General features: G+C 33.3%; 1 protein-coding gene across 1 annotated transcript in view; it reads right to left on the minus strand.

Moving 5' to 3' along the window:
- Window positions 1-23941, minus strand: part of LOC145266956 (uncharacterized) — a 133215-nt gene that overhangs the window by 71359 nt on the left and 37915 nt on the right. Inside the window, exons 4-8 of the mRNA XM_080122779.1 lie at window positions 16444-17849; window positions 10971-11082; window positions 6457-6593; window positions 5835-5996; window positions 2505-2591 (exon numbers count right to left, since the gene is read on the minus strand). Coding sequence (XP_079978905.1) covers window positions 2505-2591; window positions 5835-5996; window positions 6457-6593; window positions 10971-11082; window positions 16444-17286 — 1341 coding nt within the window. The 5' untranslated portion in view covers window positions 17287-17849. The remainder of the gene's footprint in view (window positions 1-2504; window positions 2592-5834; window positions 5997-6456; window positions 6594-10970; window positions 11083-16443; window positions 17850-23941) is intronic.

Below are 23941 nucleotides of genomic sequence, written 5' to 3' on the forward strand. Positions count from 1 at the left end.
ATCTAATTGCACGAAAAAATATATTATATATGATTGCATGAAAAAATATATTATATATAATTGTACGAAAAAAATATCTAATTGCACAAAAAAATATATTATATATAATTGCACGAAAAAAATATAATTGCACAGAAAAAATCTGTTATATATAATTGTACGGAAAAAATATATAATTGCACGAAAAAATATATTATATATAATTGCACAAAAAAATATATTATATATAATTGCACAAAAAATATATTATATATAATTGTACGAAAAAAATATATAATTGCACAAAAAAAAAAATTATATATAATTGCAGGAAAAAAATATAATTGCACGGAAAAAATATATTATATATAATTGTACGAAAAAAAATATAATTACACGAAAAAAATATATTATATATAATTGCACAAAAAAATATAATTGCACGGAAAAAATATATTATATATAATTGTACGAAAAAAAATACAATTACACGAAAAAAATATATTATATATAATTGCACAAAAAAAATATAATTGCACGGAAAAATATGTTTTTCTTTCCTTTTTTTAACAGCATATAAACTTTTTTCTCTTTTTACTTTTATGCTCTATCATTTACATAATAATTAGCAGGAAGACCTGACGTTGCTCGGGACTGAATGATGATCAACGAATATTTCCCATTTCCATATTTTTATTGTCATCAAGATCGGTGAAATCGTCCATTTTTCAATCAAATCGATTGATTGCCTGCTCTAGTTGGGGACCCATCACGGTGCACCAGCAGTAAGCTTCACATGCCTACCTACAGTCACTTAGTCTACAATATATTGTAGTCTACATTGCAGTGTGGAGAACTGACTGTTGATTTTATAAAATTATTTTATATATAATGGCTTGAATTAATGCTTAAAATTCAAGAGTCAAGTATAATGTTTCAATTGTGCTTTAAACAGAAAAATTCATTTCGAACGAGCCTCTGTCATATCAAAGAACCTACTGTTGATTTTATATGCCGGGCTTTTCTGCTTGTGTGGTAATAAAACTTCTCAAATGCACTTGTGATGTTAGGCTGTGTAAGGTGTTAACTTTGGTCAAAATCGTCTGTTCCTTCTATCGGATTTTTTTTTTGATTATTGATTATCGATACTTATCAAAGATATTACGATACAAAACCTATCTAAGAACACTGCTAGATACATAAAGTACATTTGTGTGAAATTTCATAAACAATCGACCCAGCCGTTTTGGAGTTCATAGGGAACGAACTCACACACACACACTCACACCTGCACAAATTCCTTTTATATAATAGTACAGCTATGCTAAGGCAATTTCATTTTCGTACATACGTTATCACCTTTCACCCACATTAAAAATGAGATCATCCGATTAGCAAAGATGGGTGATTGGCCAATTAATCTAATGTCCAACTTTACCCATTTTAAAACGAATTGTTCCTAAATCAAATTGTGTCGCCCTGTCTACTAAAACAGTTAGGGATTAATAGGTTTTAGTCACCACAATACCACATTTACCCTAGAAGTTTTCTGGGCTGATACGATTTGTCATCCGAGAGATCGATCTTTCTAACGATACAAATTTTGTCAGTGTTCATATGTGTGTCAAATGTTTTTGGCAGACATACAAACACACATGCACACACACACACACAACCACACGCACACACACACAACCACACGCACACATGCGCACACACACGCGCACACATACACACACACATACACACGTACACACACGCGCGCACGCACACGCACACATATCTTGCCTTTAATATATATAAATTAAGACTGCATTATTTTATGAGAAAATAGATTAAGTGGTTTGCATAACCATTAAATTTTGCAGACATTCTTCGTATAAACTTTGGCGATCGATGCCTCCATTCAGTCTCGAAAGACAAAGGATACCTCTGTAAGGGCAGCTGCACATGTAATTGTGAGGCAAGGGTCGCGCAATCCCTAACCACACCTCTCCTGAATCAACACTGTTTGGGTCCAGTGGCAAGGAGAAGACCAGGACGACTGGAAACAATGCCGAGATAAGCGGAGAGCACAAATAGCACCTGGAAGTCCCAAATGGTCACCCATTTAGTACTGACCAGGCTCAACGTTGCTTAACTTCGGTGATCCAGCGGGAAGCGGTGTGTCAACGTGATTATGCCGTATATGGCATAATTTGGCAGATATTTTCCGAAGCAAACAAAGCATTTTTCTTGTGGACTTCGCCACAATACCACATTTACTATGGAAGTTTTCTCAGGAACTACTCGGCCGATATGATTGAAATTTTATACAGATCTTCATTATGATAAGGTGCAGCGAACTAAGTATTATGGTATCGTTATTAATCCTTATTAACTCCTAACTGTGCCTCGAACTGACACCATAATACTTAGTTCCTTGCAACTTATAATACAAAATTTCAGTCGGATCGGCCCAGTATTTTCCGAAAAAAGTGGAATAGACGGACAGACCGACAAATGATTAGCAGAATTTTACTTACCATTAAACTTTGCAGACATTCTTCATATAAACTTTGGCAGATATTTTCCGAAGCATACAAAGCACTTTTCTCGTGGACTTCGCACAACTGAAATTAGAAACAAAAGAATCAAAAAGAATTTTTAAAATATAAATATATACTAGACTACCCGTGACCCGTTGGGTCAGTATGTTACATTAGCTATGCAATTCATGTATGAGCGTGACACTTGTGACGTAAAGAAAATAGTTTTTTTTTTGACATAACAGAAACATTTCTATGAAAGTATATTAAAATGAAAAAAGAATATAAATAGATTTCCATGAGCCGTTTTGTTTATTATAATTGATTATTTTTGAAAAATAAATTACAGTTAATGAATTATAAGTGGTTGGCCATACTTATAGGTCAATGTGCACTGAACACATACCATAATACTTATTATAGTTAAATTCAAATTTTGATATATCTGCTTTTTTTGCTTTTTTTTTTTACATCGTTCATTTCTGTATTACGTTTAAGTTATTTTAAACCCGACTCTTCCCATGTTAAATAATAATTTCGAAATAATAACGTTAACATTTCAGCGTCCCAATTGTTCTTTTGTTTTTTGTTTATTTTAAACCCCACTCTTCCCATGTTAAATAATAATTTCGAAATAATAACGTTAACATTTCAGCGTCCCAATTGCTCTTTTGTTTTTTGTTTATTTTAAACCCCACTCTTCCCATGTTAAATAATAATTTCGAAATAATAACGTTAATATTTCAGTGTCCCAATTGTTCTTTTGTTTTTTGTTTATTTTAAACCCCACTCTTCCCATGTTAAATAATAATTTCGAAATAATAACGTTAATATTTCAGTGTGCAGGTCATGCGCGCATGCGCAACCGGATGTCGTAAACCGAAAGTGGGTTACATACATTGTTACAAGGTCATTTGAGTTTTATAATTATATAGATATATAAACTATTTTTTTAATTAGGCTACCACTTACATCAACTGGTCTATCCATTCATTCTAATTCCTAAAACTGAGCTTTTTTTAAAATCATAACTAAAAAATCTTAACTAAAAATTCTTAACTAAAAAATCTTAACTAAAAAATCTTAACTAAATCCTTAAATTATCTTTATCGAAACTTATTTTCAATTCAAAATTTTTGTATGGACTTATGAACTAAAAGTCACATTTTTTTTAATATTAGCAGATTGTAAACATGCCGTGCACAAAGAAATTTAGGGTTTGTATTACTGTACACATAGATTCGAAAAAGTTGTCAAAAAACAAATATATGACAAATAAATGTTATCAAAAGCAATATAAGTTACTTTTCTACCAAACTGTATATATTTTTTGTGTTTTTATTCAGTGTAACATGTTTATTCAGCTCGAAAAACATGCAGTGTTTACCGATGTATTGGAAAATTCAAAATGGCGCCCGACTCTCTCTCGGAGAGGGTAAGTTTGGGAAAAGGTATTATAAATAATAAACTAGACAAAATACTGTTAGAAATTCGCTCAATATATGTTACCGTGACATAAGTTGACATATATTCGGTGTTTTTTTAAATAGTATTTTATCTAGTTTATTATTTATAACATCTTTTTCCCAAACTTACCGTGTTAAAGAGACAGTCGGCCGCCATTTTGAATTTTCCAATACATCGGTAAACACTGCGTGTTTTTCGAGCTGAATAAACATGTTACATTGAATAAAAACACAAAAAATATATCGAGTTTGGTAGAAAAGTAACTTATCTTGCCTTTGATAACATTTATTTGTTATATATTTGTTTTTTGACAACTTTTTCGAATCTATGTGTACAGTAATACAAACCCGAAATTTAATTAACTGTTTCAGTTACTTGGTTTCAAAATTATAATTTTGTTCTGACAAAAGAAACAAGTAACGCTACGATTTTTATTAGCGATGTATGAATAGATTACTCTTTCATCGGTTTTCCGTAGAAAGAATTATTCACGTTCGATTTCTAAGTATATTTTTTTAATTATTGATTATTACAAAACGACATCGATTAAAAAACAAATTTTAAGAAAAACTGTCAAATGTAAATAATAAATAATTAGTAAATTTTTACGACGTACTCCAGCGTCTTATAAACACCTCAACCTCGCCATGTTAAGAATGACTTTTGGAATAAACATCCTCAACCTCGAAAGCCGTTCTTAATATGGGGAGGTTGGGGGTTTATTCCGTTCTTAACAGTGAGTGGTTGTGAGTGTTTATACTAGGCTGGAGCAGGTCGTAAAAAAAATACCAAATAATTTGAAAAAATGTTGTAAAACAAATAATTTTAATATATTTTCCAACTTCTTTTTTCTGAAAAAGCGTATAAATCGGCAATGTTTGTGGACCATAATAACAAAGAATTTAATTTCATCATTCCAGTATATTTTAATATGTAAAAAACTAAGATGGGCATCTCCCACTCAAATTCTGATACGATCGCATTAGAGGGGGGGAAATAAAAGAATTTTTATTTCAGTTTATATATAGTTCACCATTTTTAAAAAAATCAATGAAATTGATCAATTTGTTGACTTTTTGAGTAAATTTTAAAAATCGTGAGGTATTCATACGTCAAAATATATCAAAATATATTAAAATATATCAAAATATATCAAAATATATTAAAATATATCAAAATATATCAAAATATATTAAAATATATCAAAATATATTAAAATATATTAAAATATATCAAAACATATTAAAATATATTAAAATATATCAAAATATATTCAAATATATTAAAATATATCAAAATATATTAAAATATATCAAAATATATTAAAATATATCAAAATATATCAAAATATATTAAAATATATCAAAATATATCAAAATATATTAAAATATATTAAAATATATCAAAATATATCAAAATATATTAAAATATATCAAAATATATCAAAATATATCAAAATATATTAAAATATATCAAAATATATCAAAATATATTAAAATATATAAAAATATATCAAAATATATTAAAATATATGGATATATATTAAAATATATAAAAATATATAAAAATATATCAAAATATATCAAAATAACATGCAGTTTTAATTAACTTTTGGGGGAATTTTTTGAAAATTTATCAGTTTTACAGAGAGTGAAAAATGAGATTTTTTAGAAGCCATTTTTTTGTGAATACTGCAAAAATTACAATGAATCAATTTTATTTTACAAGTTTTATTGTTATTATTATATGTTATTATAGGAGTAAAAAATTCCTCCTTTATTAGTGTCATACCTAGTATTAGGGGAAGTAGAATCCTGCATAAAGATGAAAAAAAAAAAAGAAAAAAAGATGGCATATTACCCCAAGAATACGATCTGCTGTGGGTCTGTGACTTGCCTCTGAGAAAGTCATCTCTCCAAGAAGGTTCATGATTATGTCGGACATTCCAAGATTGGCAACTGGAATTGATTTCTTAAAACCTGATGCCAGGCGTAAAACATTACCGATTTCGTAGATTGCGATCTGAGAATGAAAATATTTAGAATTTTTTTTTTTTAAAATAATATAAATTCAGATGAATTAATGTACTATAACAAACAAAATAACGACAACAAAAACAACAGCAAACAAACAAACAAAAAAATACAAAAAAAACGAAGCAACAAAAACAACAAAACAATAACAAACAAGCAAAAATATCTAAAAACAACAAAAACAAGCAGAAACAGAAAACTAACAACAACAAACAAAATACAAAAAAAACAGCACAACAAAAATAACAACAAACAACAAGCAAAAAAAAACGAACATCAAAAACAACAGCAACTAAAACAAAAAATAACAAAAAATACAAAAAACAAAAACAACAACGAAAGCAACAAACAACAAACAAACAAAATTAAAAAAAAACACAACAAAACAACAAATAAGCAAAAATTTAAAAAACAACAAAAAACAGCAAAAAAATAAACACTAGTCCAACCTTTTCTGCTTTTCTATCATTTTCTTGTATTTCTTGAGCCGCAAAATCAAAATTGATTAATTTCGAAGTCCATTTATCGATAAACATCAAATGTCCGTCTGGTTGGATGGCCAAAACATCCAGAGAAATATCTGAGGCTGAAAGAAAAACAAATAAAACAAAAACAAACAGATAATAACACTAGTAAATGTACCTGATAATCAGGGTAGGATTAAGTCGTATAGTGAGGCACGAAACACTTAAAGGATAAAAAATAAAATTGCATTAGCCATTGAGTTAAGGTTAACTTGTTTGAATTAGAAACCCTAACCCTAACCCTAACCCGAATTTTTAACGCGTCGTAATTGAAGAGTGGAAGAGCATTCCAGTGGCTACATGTGAAGCTCTGGTAAACTCCATGCTCAAGACAGTAAAGGCAGTTCTGGATAATGATGGTGGACACACAAAATATTGAGAGTTGACAAGCTGTATGTTAATATTGACAACTTTTTGTAAGGGGTGTACTCACTTTTGTTGCCAAAGATTTAGCTTTTAATAGCTATATTTGGAGTTATTTTGAGGGAAAAATCAATTAACTCTGTTATATATGCTGCAGACAGACTACTTTTCATTGTTTCAAAAAATCATTTTTTCAGTGTTGTCCCATGAAGAGATATACTTAAATATTTGAAGAAATCTGAGGGGTGTACTCACTTTTTGTGATACAATATATATATATATATATATATATATATATATATATATATATATATATATATATATATATATATATATATATATATATATTGTGTACAGAAAGTTGTTAGTTGAGACAGATCATTGGTACCGTCGGTTTCAAGCCCGATAATAAGGCCCGTTTAAGGTATCCTTATCAAGCTCTCTTCAGCCAATATTCGTCTGAACGTCTAAAGAGACGAATATTGGCTGAAGAGAGCTTGATAAGGATACCTTAAACGGGCCTTATTATCGGGCTTGAAACCGACGGTACCAATGATCTGTCTCAACTAACAACTTTCTGTACACAAAATATAAGTACGCTCTTAAAATTTGGATTTTCCTTTTAATTGAGCACTCTGCTGGAATTCTTTTTCCAAAAAAACTAATCATATATATATATATATATATATATATATATATATATATATATATATATATATACATATATATTGTGTACATAAAGTTTTTAGTTGAGACAGATCATTGAAAAAAAAAAAAACAATGAAAAAAAAACAATGAAAAAAAAAACAAAAAATGAAAAAAAAAACAATGAAAAAAAAAACAAAAAAAAACAATGATCTGTCTCAACTCACAACTTTTTGTACACAAAATATAAATACGCTCTTACATTTTGGATTTTCCTTTTAATTGAGCACTCTGCTGGAATTCTTTTTCCAAAAAAAACTAATCATATATATATATATATATATATATATATATATGATATAAAGCTGAACATCTGTGTGTGTGTTTGGTCACGAATAGGCCCCTATATGGTTGACTATTATAGAAAACTGATCACATATAATGATAGAAGATGTATCGAGACACAGGAATGGCTATGTTTGATCTGGCATAATGATAATTCATTAAAATTGTGGGGTCTGCATACGCGCCTGGTCCACAAAGTATGGAAATCAAAAATTTAGAAATAAAAAAAACATTTATAAGTGTTTTTATATAGATGTACATAAGAATACTTTGATAAGTATGTTTTAACTTAAATAGGGATGGTATAATAAAATTGTGGGGTCTGTGTTCGCGCCTGGCCTCCATAGAATGGAAATAGGCACAAACTTTAATAAAAACTTTTCATATCTATCTGCGTAAGTATACTTTGATAATTATGTTTCAGTTTGAAGAAATGTGGTATAATAAAATTATGGGGTGTTCGTTCGCGCCTGACCTCCATAGAATGGAAATATGTCACAAAGTTTAACAAGGTTTTTTAATATAGATCGACAGAATATTGTGATAAGTGTTTCAGTGTGGACAGGTATGGTATAATAAATTATGAGGTTTATCTATTTTATTTTTACTTTCATCATATTTTTCTTTGATTTTGATACCCCCAAATTCGAAGCTATTTCTTTACTAACCTTCCTTTTCATAACTTATCATACTTTCATAAATCAGAGTCCATTTTCTGTAGGCTGGTTTTGAACCCAGTCAACGACGGGTACTTTTGCTAGTATATATATATATTAGTGGCTTAGCAAGAGGAGACAACCAAAGCAGCAAAACTGAAGCTATATACAAATGTAGGCAAATTTGGGCATATTTTATTGGTTATGAAAATATAGCTTCTTTTTTACCAATTATCATAACATCTTAACCATAGAATAGTATTAAAATCTTCAAAAAGTTTCGTTCCATAGAACCAAATATATGAGCATTTCAATATTCAATTTGACTTCCAGTATATATATATATATATATATATATATATATATATATATATATATATATATATATATTTAGTTGAAATTGTAATTAATAAAAACGAAGAAAGTGCTCAATACTATTGTAGAGCAAATATGCGTTTTATTTTTTATTACTGTATCTTTCTGTTAAGTTACATTATTGTTTCAGCTACCCGGCCGTTTATTTTGGCTGTTGGTAGCTTCCTCAGACTTTTACAGAAATATATATATATATATATAGTGAATCTCTTGATAAAGGCTTCCTTTCTATGGCATAAAGGTCTACTTCACAAGATTTCCAGCTACGGTATAACTGGAAATGTTTTCTCAATCATTAAATCATTTCTCTCTGATAGGCTCATAAGAGTAGTGCTCGATGGACAAAAATCAGAGGCCTGCAGTATTAATGCTGGAGTCCCTCAGGGGTCAATCCTGGGCCCAACTCTTTTCCTGATCTATATCAATGACCTCCCTAAACACATAACTTAAATCATTCGTTGACATCTATGCTGATGACACGACCATCTACGGCAACACATCAAAGGCTGTAAATGACAAAGTTCTCTCTGATTCTCTCTCCTCTGATCTTAAGCGCGTGGTTCAGTGGGGGAAGACGTGGCTGGTTACCTTTAATGCATCCAAAACCAAACTCCTATCCTTACATCATCAACGCTCTGATCCCTATCTGGCATCAATTGGGATGGATGGCTCTCGTCTGGGAGAGGCCCCGTGTTTTGACAAGCTTCTGGGTTTGACCTTTACTCCTGATCTGAAATGGAACACGTACATCAAGTCTGTTGCCAAGGTCGCTGGAAAGATGGTGGTATCCTTCTACCGCTCCAGAAAATATCTCATTACTGATGCAATTCTCTATCTATATAAAAGCCAAGTACGTCCAAGGATGGAATACTGCTGCCATATCTGGGCAGGAGCTGCTAAAAACAGCCTATCCTGCCTTGACAGAGTACAAAATAGATTTTGTGGCTTAGTGGGGGATGCCCTTTTCTCTACCCTGCAACCTCTCTCCCACAGAAGAGACGTTGTGAGCCTATCCTTGTTTTATCATTATTTCCATGGCAGGTGCTCGTCTGAACTCCAATCTCTGGTCCCCCCTCGCCAATCTTTCACGAAAAACACCCGTCTAGTTGAATCCACTGTGAAAAATTTCCCCCACTCTTTATCTGTGCCTAAATCAAAACGTGGATTCCATGAACAAAGCTTCTTTCTTAGAACTGCACGCCTGTGAAACTCTGTTCCGTCTGCCTGCTTCCCACCTAACTACAACTTGGATGTGTTCAAGTCCAACGTTAACAAATTCCTAATGAACCGCCCCCTTAAGTAAACACTTCATCAAATCTCCACATTAACGAACTGTGCTCGCAATAACCCTTATCCCTGAGTTGCTTCCGGGCCTTGATAAGTGGTGACCACCATGTAAAAAAAAAACAAAAAAAAATCATTATATCCTGTTGCCTTTGAGTGAGTGAATAATGGCTAAATTTCAGCTCATTTTGCATTAAATTCTAATCCCTATTAATCACCAACTGCGCTTCAGACGAGTATCATAATACTTAGTTCGCTGCAACTTATCATAATAAAGGTCCATACAAAATTTCAACCAGATCGACACAGTAGTTTCCGAGAAAAGGTGAACTTAAATACTAATCTCTATCTATCCATAACCGTGCATCGAATCGATACCATAATGCCCAGTTCGCTGCAACTCATCATAATAGAGGTCTATACAAAATTTCAATCCGATCGACCAGGTAGTTTCCAAAAAAAAAGTGGAACGGACAGACAGACAAACAGACAGCCTAAGAGAAATATAGCATAGATGGGTCAATTGGTGAGTTAACTGGCAAAATGCGCCTAATCAGAATAATTAAAATGAAAGGATTTTCAAACATAACTCAAACCCAGAAGTGACGTATATTTTGCCATCTATCTTATACTAGCCTTGGTGCGCGGCGTTGTCCGGGTGTTAGGAGGTGTGTGTTGAGGCTTCTGGTACATTTTGTAAAATTTGTAATTATACAATGTTGATAATTTTAATTATTATGTTTATATTAAAACATGCAAACCAAATCTTACGTATGTGTTTTGTTTTCTTTAATGAAAGAAGAGCTTCCCTGCACAAGGCCCATAACTCTGTTTCGTCAAAATATAATCCAGTGACGTCAATAATGTCCTGCAAAGTGGTTGACTGAAATGCAAGCAAATAGACGAGAAATTATGTTGTCATATGGTACGAATCAGAAGTACGGAAACATATATAACGTGCGTATTCTATAAATTTGTAAAGATATGTAACGTGCGTATTCTATAAATTTGGTAACACATGTAACGTGCATAATCCATAAATTTGGTAACACATGTAACGTGCGCATTCTATAAATTTGGTAACGCATGTAACGTGCATATTCCAGAAATTTGGTAACATATATAACGTGCATATTCCATAAATTTGGTAACATATGTAACACGCGGATTCTATAAATTTGGTAACATATGTAACGTTCGTATTCTATAAATTTGGTAACGCATGTAGCGTGCGTATTCCATAAATTTGGTAACATATATAACGTGCATATTCCATAAATTTGGTAACATATGTAACGTGCATATTCCATAAATTTGGAAACATATGTAACGTGCGTATTCCATAAATTGGGAAACATATGTAACGTGCGTATTCCATAAAGTGGGAAGCATGTAACGAGAGTGATAGACGAGGCATGCAACAAAATAAACATTGTCTTATTTCGATTCTTCGAACTACTGTTCTCATCTTAAGTATTATTTGCACAACGTTTCAGCAGATGTAACCTTCATGGGTACTATTTTTTGAGGGGGTAGGACGGCTAATCTGTACTTTTATTTTTCCTTATTAACGAATCATGGTTTACCTGGACCCTTAGTGATTCAAGATGGCAGGCGTGGATAAAGTACTTGGTAAAATTCAGTTATAAGTTACACCCTTCTGGAAATTAAAGGTCCAATCTTAAGCGCAAACGGCAATCCACAAACCCGTGGCATAGTGGATAAAGTACTTGGTAAAATTCAATTATAAGTTACACCCTTCTGGAAATTAAAGGTCCAATCTTAAGCGCAAACGGCAACCAAAATATAATTGTGAATTAGTTAGAACTTCTACCTGGTCATGGCTGACGGAATGAAACCATGCTGGATTAAATAAAGAGTTCTGTTCGGAATTCCATGCAGATTCCCAAGTTTGAGAGAAAGATTTCCGAGTTCAATAAGATTCATCTGAAGATGCTCAGACGATACAAATGAGAACAGTAGTCTGAATAATCCAAATATTGTAAAAAAAAATTAGAAACAAAAGAAAAATTAATTTTCACGCGGACTTAGGAACAGGAAATGTCTTTGTAACATTAATTGATCCCGTGAAGCAGATTTGGGCAAACAGACCACCCTCCCGAGGTATGTGTTTACGTGTATATAGACACGACCGGGGAACTGTGGTATGATACAGCGAAACAGTACTGTATGTGGATGACTATAATGCTCCTTATCTTGAGTTGAGCATATTAGGAAGTGATACACGATATACCATTCGCGTATTAAGCGATGCCCTTTGTGTAAACAAATCGAGCTTAGGTATTCGGACGATGTCAAAACATCGTTAATTCACTACCCGCATAGCAGCTGCTGATTTAGCGTAATGGTTCAAAGCCTTGATGTTGCACTGGTGGTCAGGTTTCGATCCTGGCTTTAGCTAGTTGCCTGTCTAGCCGCACTGGTGAGCTGTGATACAGCGAAACAGTACTGTATGTGGATGCCTATATATATATATATATATATATATATATATATATATATATATATATATATATATATATATATATATACAGTGTATCACAAAAGTAAGTACACCCCTCACATTTCTTCAAACATTTCTTCATGGGACAACACTGAAAAAAATGATTTTTTGATGCAATGAAAAGTAGTCTGTCTGCAGCATATATAACAGAGTTAATTTATTTTCCCCTCAAAATAACTCAAAATATAGCCATTAAAACTAAATCCCTGGCAACAAAAGTGAGTACACTCCTTACGAAAAGTTGTCAATATTAACATGCAATATATCAAGTCTCAATATTTTGTGTAGCCATCATCATTATCCAAAACTGCCTTTACTCTCCTGGGCATGAGTTTACCAGAGCTTCACATGTAGCCACTGGAATATTCTTCCACTCTTCAATTACGACGTTGTGGAGCTGGTGGATATTTGAGATTTTGTGCACCTCCACCTTCTGTTTGAGGATGCCCCAAAGATTTTATATTGGGTTCAAGTCTGGAGGAGACATGCTTGGCCAGTCCATCATCTTTACTCTCAGCCTCTTCAGTAAAGCAGTGGTTGTCTTGAATGTGACCCAGTTTCTGGAGGGAGGGGATCATGCTCTGCTGCAGTATTTGACAGTACATGTTGGAATTCATGTTTCCCTCAATGAAATGTAACTCTCCAATACCTGCAGCACTCATGCAGACCCAGACCATAACATTCGCATCACCATGCTTGACTGCAGGCGTGACACACTTATCTTTGTACTCCTCACCTGGTCGCCGCCACACATGCTCAATGCCATCAGAACCAAACAAATTAAATTTCGTATCATCAGACCATAAGACGTGGTTCCAGTAATCTATGGGTTTTCATGACATGACTTCAGCAAACTGTTTGCAGGCTTTCTTGTGTATTGCCTTCAATTTGGAGAGTACAAATGCTCATATCTCTGGTTCTATGGGACGAAACTACATGAAAATTTTCAGGCTTTTTGAAGATTATAATACTATTCTATGGTTAAAATTTTATGACAATTGGGAAAAGAGATTTTCAAACCAATAAAATATGCCTAGATTGCCTAAATTTGTATATATAGTGTCCTGCCAGCCGGCTTCAGTTTTTCTGCTTTGGTTGTCTCCCCTGTGGCCTTGCCAGGCCAATAATATATATATATAACAAAATATATTAGCCTATTACGATGACTACTAACAACCGAATCAGTATTTATCAAGGCCAAAAGCAATTCGAAGATAAGAACGAGATTTATGGATTATCAGTTTAATGATTCAAAATATTATGAGAAGATTGATGCACGTTAGAACTACTTACTATCGACTCAAAGGTTGTTGGTTCAATCCTGAGCTGAGGATGGGTACTAGTCTAGCCACACTGAAGAGGTGTGATACAATGAAACAGTACTCCTCCCATCGATGTCTTTTTCTTATTGAACTGATAAATAGATTCATATGCACCAGTATATATATTGTATTGTCATTATTTTTCTTCATATATATATATATATATATATATATATATATATATATATATATATATATAGTGGAAATGGTAATTAATAAAAACTGAAGAAAGTGCTCAATACTGTTGTAGAGCAAATATGCGTTTTATTTTTTATTACGGTATCTTTCTGTTAAGTTACATTATTGTTTCAGCTATCGGCCGTTTTTTTTGCTGTCTGTAGCTTCCTCAGACTTTTACAGAAATGTTCTCTATTTTGGGATGAAAGAGTGAAAGATTGAATGAGTCAGGGGGTGCGAGGAGGGCGGAAAAAAGAGAGGAAGGGAACAAGGGGGAAGATGGGAGGGGGCGTTTGGTATGTCGATAATGTTTTAGTTTTGGGGTTTAAGGAACTTGTGGGGGAGGGTCTGGGAAGTTCATTTCTGGTGTGGCTGAGGGCATAGGAATACATGGAGGGGAAGGGGAATATGTGGGGGTGGGAGGAGGGAGGTTACTTTAAGATTCTAGTCTTAATGTTAAAGTTTTTATGCGTCTTGTTGGTGAGATGATTTCTTGGTAAGTATGTCTTGACCTGTTGGGTGTTCGCTTATGTTTGGAGGTGGGGGGGGCTATGATTCGGTTTATTTATTCTTAGTTTTTATTTTGTTGTTAATTGTTTGGGGAGGGTTAGCTAACGGTTGCGGGCACGGGTACACACATACGCACGTACACACATACATACTTAAAAGAAACGGTCACATGTACACATACATCCCCGCCCTGGTGTGCAAATATATGCACATATGTGCACCTGCATACGGGTGTTTAGCTTTTGTATGCATATCATCATATAATGATTAGATCACTATGACAGACGTTAAAAAGCATTTAAAAAGAATAAATGTTTTAATTTCAACAGTATTTCTCGCGGATAACGGTAGCCGAATGGATTAGGTCCTTGCTAATGAAGCCAGGGATGCCTTCTCTCGGCGGGTTCGAACATATTGACTGGTGTTAATTGTGACACCTTTCATCACTGGTGATTCCCGAAAGGATGAAACACAAATGTCTGTAAGTATGTAATAATTATTATAGTAAATAATTATATATATATATATATATATATATATATATATATATATATATATATATATATATATATATATATAGTAGTGATGGGACGACTCCAGTATTTTTACCGATTCCATACTAAATTGTCAATTCCGATTCCGATTCTTTACAAATCTCTAAATATTTGACTATAAAATGGTTATTTTTTTTCCTTATTACAGCAAAAGCATATGTTAAGTGTGCAGATATTTTTTCAATGTAAAAACACACTTGTGGGTGGGGTGGTCTATAGATTTTAGTTTTACTGGTAGTTTAAAATCAATAAATATTTATCATTTTATTATTATTATCAGAAGAGTAAGAAGTTGTTTAAAATAAAAAGATAATTAAAGAAATCGTTTTTGGCATCGAAAAATAGGCACACTTTTTTTTTTTTCCGATTCCAATACTGCTTATAATAATTCCAAACATCCTGGTTTTTACAATTCCCGATTTGGATTCCGGTTAATCGTCCCAACACTAATATATAGTAAGTTATGAAAATATATGTCGCTTACATATCCATGACTTAGGAAGTTGCTCTTTTTTTTTTTTTTAACTTTTATAATTGAATACTGGGCTTTTTTTTTTTTATCAATATCAGTGTGAATAATAACTTCTTTTTTTTTTTATTACATTTTCACCCCAAACAAGGCACATTGCCACTTTGATGTAGGGGGCTACTATATTGGGCAGCAAAGTGTCGGTTCATATTACACTTGAACTTCTGCATATCAGTACAGTTAGGGAAGCAGTAACTCGGAAAGGAATTCCAAAGTCCAGCGGTTCTGGAGAAGAAACTAGTGGAGTAGAAGGCTCTCTTACATCTAGGAATCTCTACTGTGAAGGGGTGGGATTTTGCTGCTTGTCAGGTTTGTCAGGAGTATTTACGTCGAGGGGGTACAAGTGCTTGCAGTTCGGCGGAGCATTCACCATTAAAGTATTTGTAGAACACAGACAGAGGGATGTAACATTTCGTCGCTGAGACAGAGGCTGAAGCTTAGATGACAGTTCAGGACCTATTATATTATTAGGCGACTCTCTTTTGAACCTATGTATAAAATCTTGCACTATTTTTTCTAATTAATTATTCTAGAATTAATTTAACTTAATCAATTACATTCCCACCAGCAAGTTTGTCATAGTGCCACATCTCTCCATCACCTAATTGGTTAAGGAAACAATATTTACCTTCACTTCTTTTATCCTGTTGAGTCTTTGTTCAGCACTTTCCCCTCGGAATGATCTGGAGTTACAGATCTCGCCCAACAAAGACGCATCGTCGTCATCATCACCATCATAATGATTGTTAGTGAAATCAGAATTCGTACTGGAATTTCTACAAGGGTTCTCAGTTTTGGCATCTGCCTCCCTATTGAAGGGACCATTTTCAGAACTGGTGTTGCTTAGTTGTTTCGGAATGTTCTGCTGCTCATTCCAACTCCTTCTTTCGGCATTATCATAAGGAACCGACACCATTCCATCTTCCATAACGCTGATCTTTTCGGAAGCGAAAATAGATTCTCCATTTTTGGATCCCAACATAAGATCAACAAGATTCCCACCATTTTCACCAAAATTCTTCTGATTTGGTGCGATGCTGTCGCCAGTGAAATTCCACAAGACGCTTCTGTTTGCGTGTCCGAGAGGAACAAGCTCAACAGAAGATCGTTCTGAAGAGCTTTCTCCATCCATCTCTTCTTCGAAAAAAGAGTTTCTCATGGAAGAATTAAGTTCTTCATTAGCATCAATAATTCCAGAATCTGGTGTTTGTCTTGTAGAAATATCACTAAATTTGGCAATCCTCCGCTTATCTGTCCATGCTTGTCCGCATTCGTTTTGCGGCTCTTTGTCATCCGAAGTTGTCCATTTTTTCAAACCAGAGTTCTGTGATTGTATATCTATGTCTGGATTCTTGATAGTCAATTTGGATTCGCAGCAGTCGGAACAGTCAACATCCCTGGAGAATTCCTCCTCCAGACTTGTATCGGAATTGGTACAACCGGATTCGGAAAGTTTTCCATACCTATTCATTTTTGTATCACGTAATCGTGAATACTGGCTACTAACGGAATTAGCAAAAGTCCCATCTTGAAAGGTCTCTATAGATTTCTGTTCCACACCTGACTCTTTAAAATCTGATTGAAAATCTAAATCCTTGGAATGTGCTCGAGAGCTATTGTTCAAAAATAATGGAAATTTTTGTGGATTTCTAGCGTTAGGAACATCTTTGTCTTGAGGTTCTGGAACTTTTGGAAAATTTACACGTCTTTCAATTACGTCAGTTTGATTTGCATTGTTAAAGTTCGGTTTTTGACAATAATTATCTCCCTTGATTTTGTTTTTTGTGTACTCGATCGGACAATGGTAGGATATGCTTAAGTTAACGAGTCGATTTCCTTCCGAAAATGATACGGAACTTTTTTTTTTATCTGCGGACTTTTTACCGTTTTGATTCTTGAGGCAGGATTTTATGCCTAAATTGGGTTTTACTACTGCTTGTCTGTCGAAGTTTCTCAGGAGACCAATTCTTTTAGTTTCTGGATTTTCCTCTTTATTTGGGGAAATGTCTTTTTCCTGGGTGGCGATAACGGCTTCTACAAAAAAAAAAAAAAATTAATCATAAATAAATAAGTAAATAATAAATAAGTAAATAAATAAATAAGATAATAATAATAATAATAATAATAATAATAATAATAATAATAATAATAAAAATAATAATAATAATAATAATAATAATGATAATTCTGATTTCGTTTATCAACGTCTCCCTAGAAAGGTATGGAATTCATTTCCAGAGGATTTCCCTCAATCCCGGCTCCAAACCAGGAGCTTCAAAGATCAAGGGTTTTCCTAAGGATGTTGGTGGTACCTACAATAGCAGAAGTCTGAAGGCCACCTAAAACATCGGGGATTTGTAGTTTTTTCAATTGTCCTTCCAGACGACTTCTAGCGTACCTACTATGATCTGGATTATTTGTGTTTTAATCCCGTGTATACGCCTTATCTCCAAGGCCAATGGAGTATATGGAACATGGATATACAAACGGATAAACCTATCCAAGCATGAAGACTGGATCTCATAATAGTTAACAAAATGGAAAAGTCCTGCCAGATTGTAGATTTTGCCGTTCCAGCAGACCACAGAGTGAAGATCAAGGAGACAGAGGAGAGAAGCAAATACACAGAACTGGCAAGAGAACCTAAAGGGATATGGAAGATGAAGAAAATCTAAATAACATCACTAATAGTAGGAGCGCCAGGAACAATGCCAAAAAAGAATGGGAGAAATTGGAATCAGAGGGATGGCTGAGAAAATGCAACAGATAACAATAATGAAAACATCTGAAATATTAAGGAAAATCCTTGAGTGCAGAGACAAAAAAACATGAGCTACAAACACAAGCCGGACATACAGAAACTGCTACAGTTGTAAAACACAAGGTAACATGCTATGGAACCAAGAAAACTGAAACTGTATAATTGTAACGTAACCCTAACCCACACCTCTGCCCCAGCTTTTTATGTATTCATATGTTACCATAAACAGGCTCCACACCAAATAAGTGAGGAGGGTCAAGGAGGATGGAAAGACCGAGAAGAGAAAGCACTAGATGCTGGATGAGTGTGAATAGAACTGGGACCTTGGGGAGGCTTTTTGCCACCTAAATTCCAGTGAAGACCAATGGTCGCTGCCAACGAGAAATCAATGGTAAACGGCTGTTATGATAATGCAATTTCATCTGAAAATGTTATCAAGGCGCATTGGTTGCAGAGTTTCCAGTACACTGCCTTCCTCATGCAGTTGTGTCTGCACTTGTATTCTTTTTGAGCTAGTTTGCTTCATTCACTTATGTGGTTTATCATTTTATCTCTTTGTCCACAGTGTCTACATTTACCGTTTCCCTGTGTTTTATCTATTTTAGCTTTAATGTGGTTAGTTCTTTTAATCGTATTGTTCTTCTACACAGCTGTCATTAGAGATTCTGTTTCTCTGTTCATGTGTCCTTTTCTTAGCCACATCCAGATGCTTTTTATGATTCTCTTCTTTTGTCAATCCTATGAATCGTCCATGTAGCTCTTTCTTTTCCCACTTTTCTTTTCTCGTCTGTTATTATTATTATTATTATTATTATTATTATTATTACTTACTCACTAGGAGTAGCCCCAACTTGTGGCGTTCTCTGGAGTCTGAGTGATTTCCAGTACTCTCCAACTCTTTCGATAACGATTGCAGATGAATTTGCATGATCGTAACAGCCATTTACCATGTATATATTAATACGATAGCATGTGTGTTATTTTCTGTGTTGCACTTACATCCGGGTCGTTTAATTGTTATGTACATCCATTTCTTGTCATAAATAATTTTACCGAGAATTCTTCATAAGTTTTGCTTTCAGTTCAATTATAGCTGATGGCACTCCAGTAATCTAATTTTTTTATAAATAATTTTATCAAGAATTCTTCATAAGTTTTGGTTTCGGTTTCGATTATGGGTGAAGGAACTCAAATTATATATATATATATATATATATATATATATATATATATATATATATATATATATATATATAAAATATAATATTTATATAATATATATATATATATATATATACATATATAAATAATATAAAAATCAATAGGGCATTAACTCTATAATAATATATACGAAATCTGCAAGAATTAAAATATCATATTTAAGCGTACTTTACGACCGGGCTTTGCCGGGCGTTCGTGCTAGCTTGGATAAATACTTTTGCAGTTTTAACAAAATAGCTACAATAATATCAGCGCGTCTCCATTTACATTGAACATCTACAGAATGCCAACATCAATATATTACATATGAATGAGTTCTCTGTGGAATTTTCACAGGTACCGCTAGTTTATTATTATTATTATTATTATTATTATTATTATTATTATTATTATTATTATTATTTTACTTTTTTATTTTTTAAAATTCATATATCAATGAAATATATTGTTTAAATAGTACCAGGATTGAGTTTACATTTTGTTATTGAGGGGGTGATATTTTCCGCTGGAGAGCCATTAACAGCTATCTTATTTTGAAATCTCCGAAACAGCTACATTGTAAACAGCTGATGATCGCCGTTTTCTATTTAATAATTTAAATCAAGTTTTTTTTCTCTTTCATAATACCGTCGACATTTCTATCTACTAAAATCAATTAGGATTAAAACGACGAAAAGCAAAAAAAGGCGATGATTGAGGATAATGAGAAAGAGAGAGAGAGAGAGAGAGAGAGAGAGAGAGAGAGAGAGAGAGAGAGAGAGGAAGAGTGAGAGGGGAATAGTGGATAGAGGGGGAATAAAAAAGGCAGTGATTAGGGATAATAGAGAGAGGGGGAGAGGGGGTAGCGGAGAGAGAGGGGAATAAAGTGGTGGTGATTGGGATATTGAGAGGGAGAGAGAGTGAGGGAAGGCAGTAGAGAGAGGGAAAATATTATTTACATGCTATTTAAAAAGAAGTCAACATGCGAAAGGGAAGGGGAGTGATGAAAAGAGGAGGCACACGTGTGTGGGGGTCGATGGGGTGAAAGGGGGTCTCCCAAATAAAAATTAATTAATTAAACAAACGATGACCATTAACCTGTCCCAAATCCCTCACCCCCACCCCGCCTGAGCATCAACTTAGTAATCGAGTGAAAGTGTCTAATCCTAATTGTTTCCCAGGGTGGGGGCAGAAACGAGGGGGGCATTTTAAAGATGATATCTTTAAAAAAAGAGTTTAATACCTGTCGACATTGTGTAGACAATGACATGCTTAGACCTGTAAAACCTTCCAATCTACACCGGACCGCACCCCACACTTATTTCCACCCTAACCCTAAAATGCAGATAAATAGAGTTAAATATTGATATGACAGTTGCAATATTATTTAGGTCTAACTTGGAAACCTGACTTCATAATAATAATATTAACAATTGTTTACAGAAAGTTTTTAGATGAGACAAGTTATTGGTACCATCGGTTTCAAACCCGATAATTATTTATCGGATAGTGATGATTTTATTAACTTTAAAATTAAATTATATTAAATTTAAAATCTGATTTCAATTAATAATTATTATGTTAAGTGCCTTTAATATTAAAGCCAAAATTAATTTAAAATTTAAAAATTTTTTAAAAATTAATTTAAAATTTTTAAAAATTTAAAAAAATTAATTTAAAATTAGATATATATATATACACTTGTGCCCGATATTATTCATACCCCTCGGATCTTTGAGATTTCTATAAGAATATTGCTCAAACCAGAAGGTAGACAATATTAAAGGGATTTCAAACAATAAATCAAGCATAAGCATTTAATTTAAACTCAACGAATAAATAAATTATGCAAGTTTGAAACATTATACAAAGAAAAACAATAATGGCACTAGTTCAAAATTATTCATACCTCTCTTACTAATAGTCAATAGCATGCCCTTTATTCTTAATAACTGCCTGTAACCGTTTGGGATATTTATCAACAAGGTTTTTACAAGCATCAACACTGATTTTTGACCATTCTTCAATGCAGTAGTTCTCCAAATCCCTCAAATTTCTAGGTTTCCGCTTTTTAACCTCAGTTTTCAATATGTGCCAGAGGTTTTCGATAGGGTTCAGGTCGGGACTCTGGCTAGGCCATTCCAAAACATTAATTTGATTATCCTCAAACCATTTCTTGACTATTTTGGCAGTATGTTTTGGATCATTATCCTGTTGAAAGACCCAGTTTGGTCCTAAATGGAGCTTCTCCGCATCCTGTCTAATGTTTTTCTGGAGTATCTCCAAACATTGCTCCTTCTTCATGGTTCCATCTATCTTGACCAAACTACCTGGACCACTAGCCGAAAAGGAGCCCCAAAACATTAGGCTACCACCACCATGTTTCACCGTGGGTATGGTGTTCTTTGGGTTGTAAGCTTCTCCTTTCTTCCTTCAAACGTAAGAAGCATCCATATGGCCAAACAATTCAATTTTTGTTTCGTCAGTCCACAAAATACTTTAGAAAACGGACTCTGGAGAATTCACATGGGTCCTAGCAAACTTTAGACGTGCTGCAAGGTGTTTTCCGGTGTGCAATGGAGTCCTTCTTGGTCTTCTTCCTTTCAGACCATTTTCATGCAGAGTCCTTTGCAATGTTTGCCTTGATATTTTTATGCCAGAAGACTCCAGATTTTCTAAAATGTCCTTATTAGTGGTGGTTGGATTTGCATTAACACTTCTTACAATATTCCTGGTGGTTCTAGCAGACAGTTTCCTTTTCCTTCCTCTACCAACCAAGTTGTTTGTTGTGTGGTGGCTCTGGAATTTTTTGATGATGCTCTGTACTGTTGCTGTAGGGACCTCAAATTTCTTGGAAATTGACTTGTAACCTAAACCATCCTTATGTGAATTCACAATTTTAGTCCTAAGATCATTACTAAGCTCTTTTTTCTTCCCCATTCTAATAATTTTTATTCTTTTATTGGTTTTCAGTTGATATCATTTTAATTTCTGAAAAATGCAAAAAACGAAATGAAATTAATCAAAGGTTGTATAAAAGCATTCAAAATAAGAATCAAACAGAAAACAAACAGTCAGAAACTCGATTAATACTGAAAAAATAAGGGGGTATGATTATTTTTGAACATTGCAGATTTTATAAATAGCTGTATATTTCTTTTATTACAAGTATCCCGAGATTTTAAAATGACGAAAATGATCAGAAGAGGTTTATTAAGAATATGTATCAATATGGACGTAAACAATAAATTCTTACAAAAGTTACACCTAATAAACTCAATTTTCAAGGGGGGTATGAATAATATCGGGCACAAGTGTATATATACTTTCTTTTTTTTACATGAGCAGTAATATGTTGCTACACATTCATGAGTATGTTTCGATCAGCTAGTTACTAGCAACTATAGACCTCTTCATATTCATAATATTAACCTTGTATTATATATATATATATATATATATATATATATATATATATATATATATATATATATATATATATAGTAATTTATAAAATATATATGGCGATTAAGCTACACTGAATATTCAGCGTTTCATCCACTCTAGGATTCCTCAGGCTTAAATCTATACTTTCATATATTAATTTTATGTGAGTAAATGAAGTAGTGCCACTCCCTCAGACATTTAAAATCCATGAGCCCAAATGCCCAAAGATGATGTTACAGAGTCTTAGATTTGTACGACAGCTAAGTCTCTCTCTCGGTTCAAAATGTTGAGATCCAGCAACAAGCAAGAGCAAGATAGCCAGCAACAAATTAAACTGCAGACCAGCTTAATGCGGGTACTGGTCTCCCGCTTTGTTTTTTAAATCAGAGATTTGCTTCTCCTAGAAAGGTTGCCTTCACCACGGCTTATGGGAGCCCTCTCCACCCCAATACACATATACACACACATACACTGTGCTAGTTGGCCGTTGATCCAGAAAAAGAGTTCATTCGCCCTTTGGCGATATATATATATATATATATATATATATATATGAGATGGGATTTTTTTAAAAATGGGTTGCAGATTAGCCATTTTAAAGCCAAATTTCGTAAATTTGGCCTTTTTTAAAAAGTATATTGGCCTTTAAAATAGTATATGGCCTTTTTCAAAGCGTTAAGCGAATTAACAGAAGAACAAGCAGAATAATATATATATA

Source organism: Euprymna scolopes, chromosome 42, assembly GCF_053919585.1.
Source record: "Euprymna scolopes isolate OS-2025 chromosome 42, ASM5391958v1, whole genome shotgun sequence".
Lineage (NCBI taxonomy): Eukaryota > Metazoa > Mollusca > Cephalopoda > Sepiida > Sepiolidae > Euprymna > Euprymna scolopes.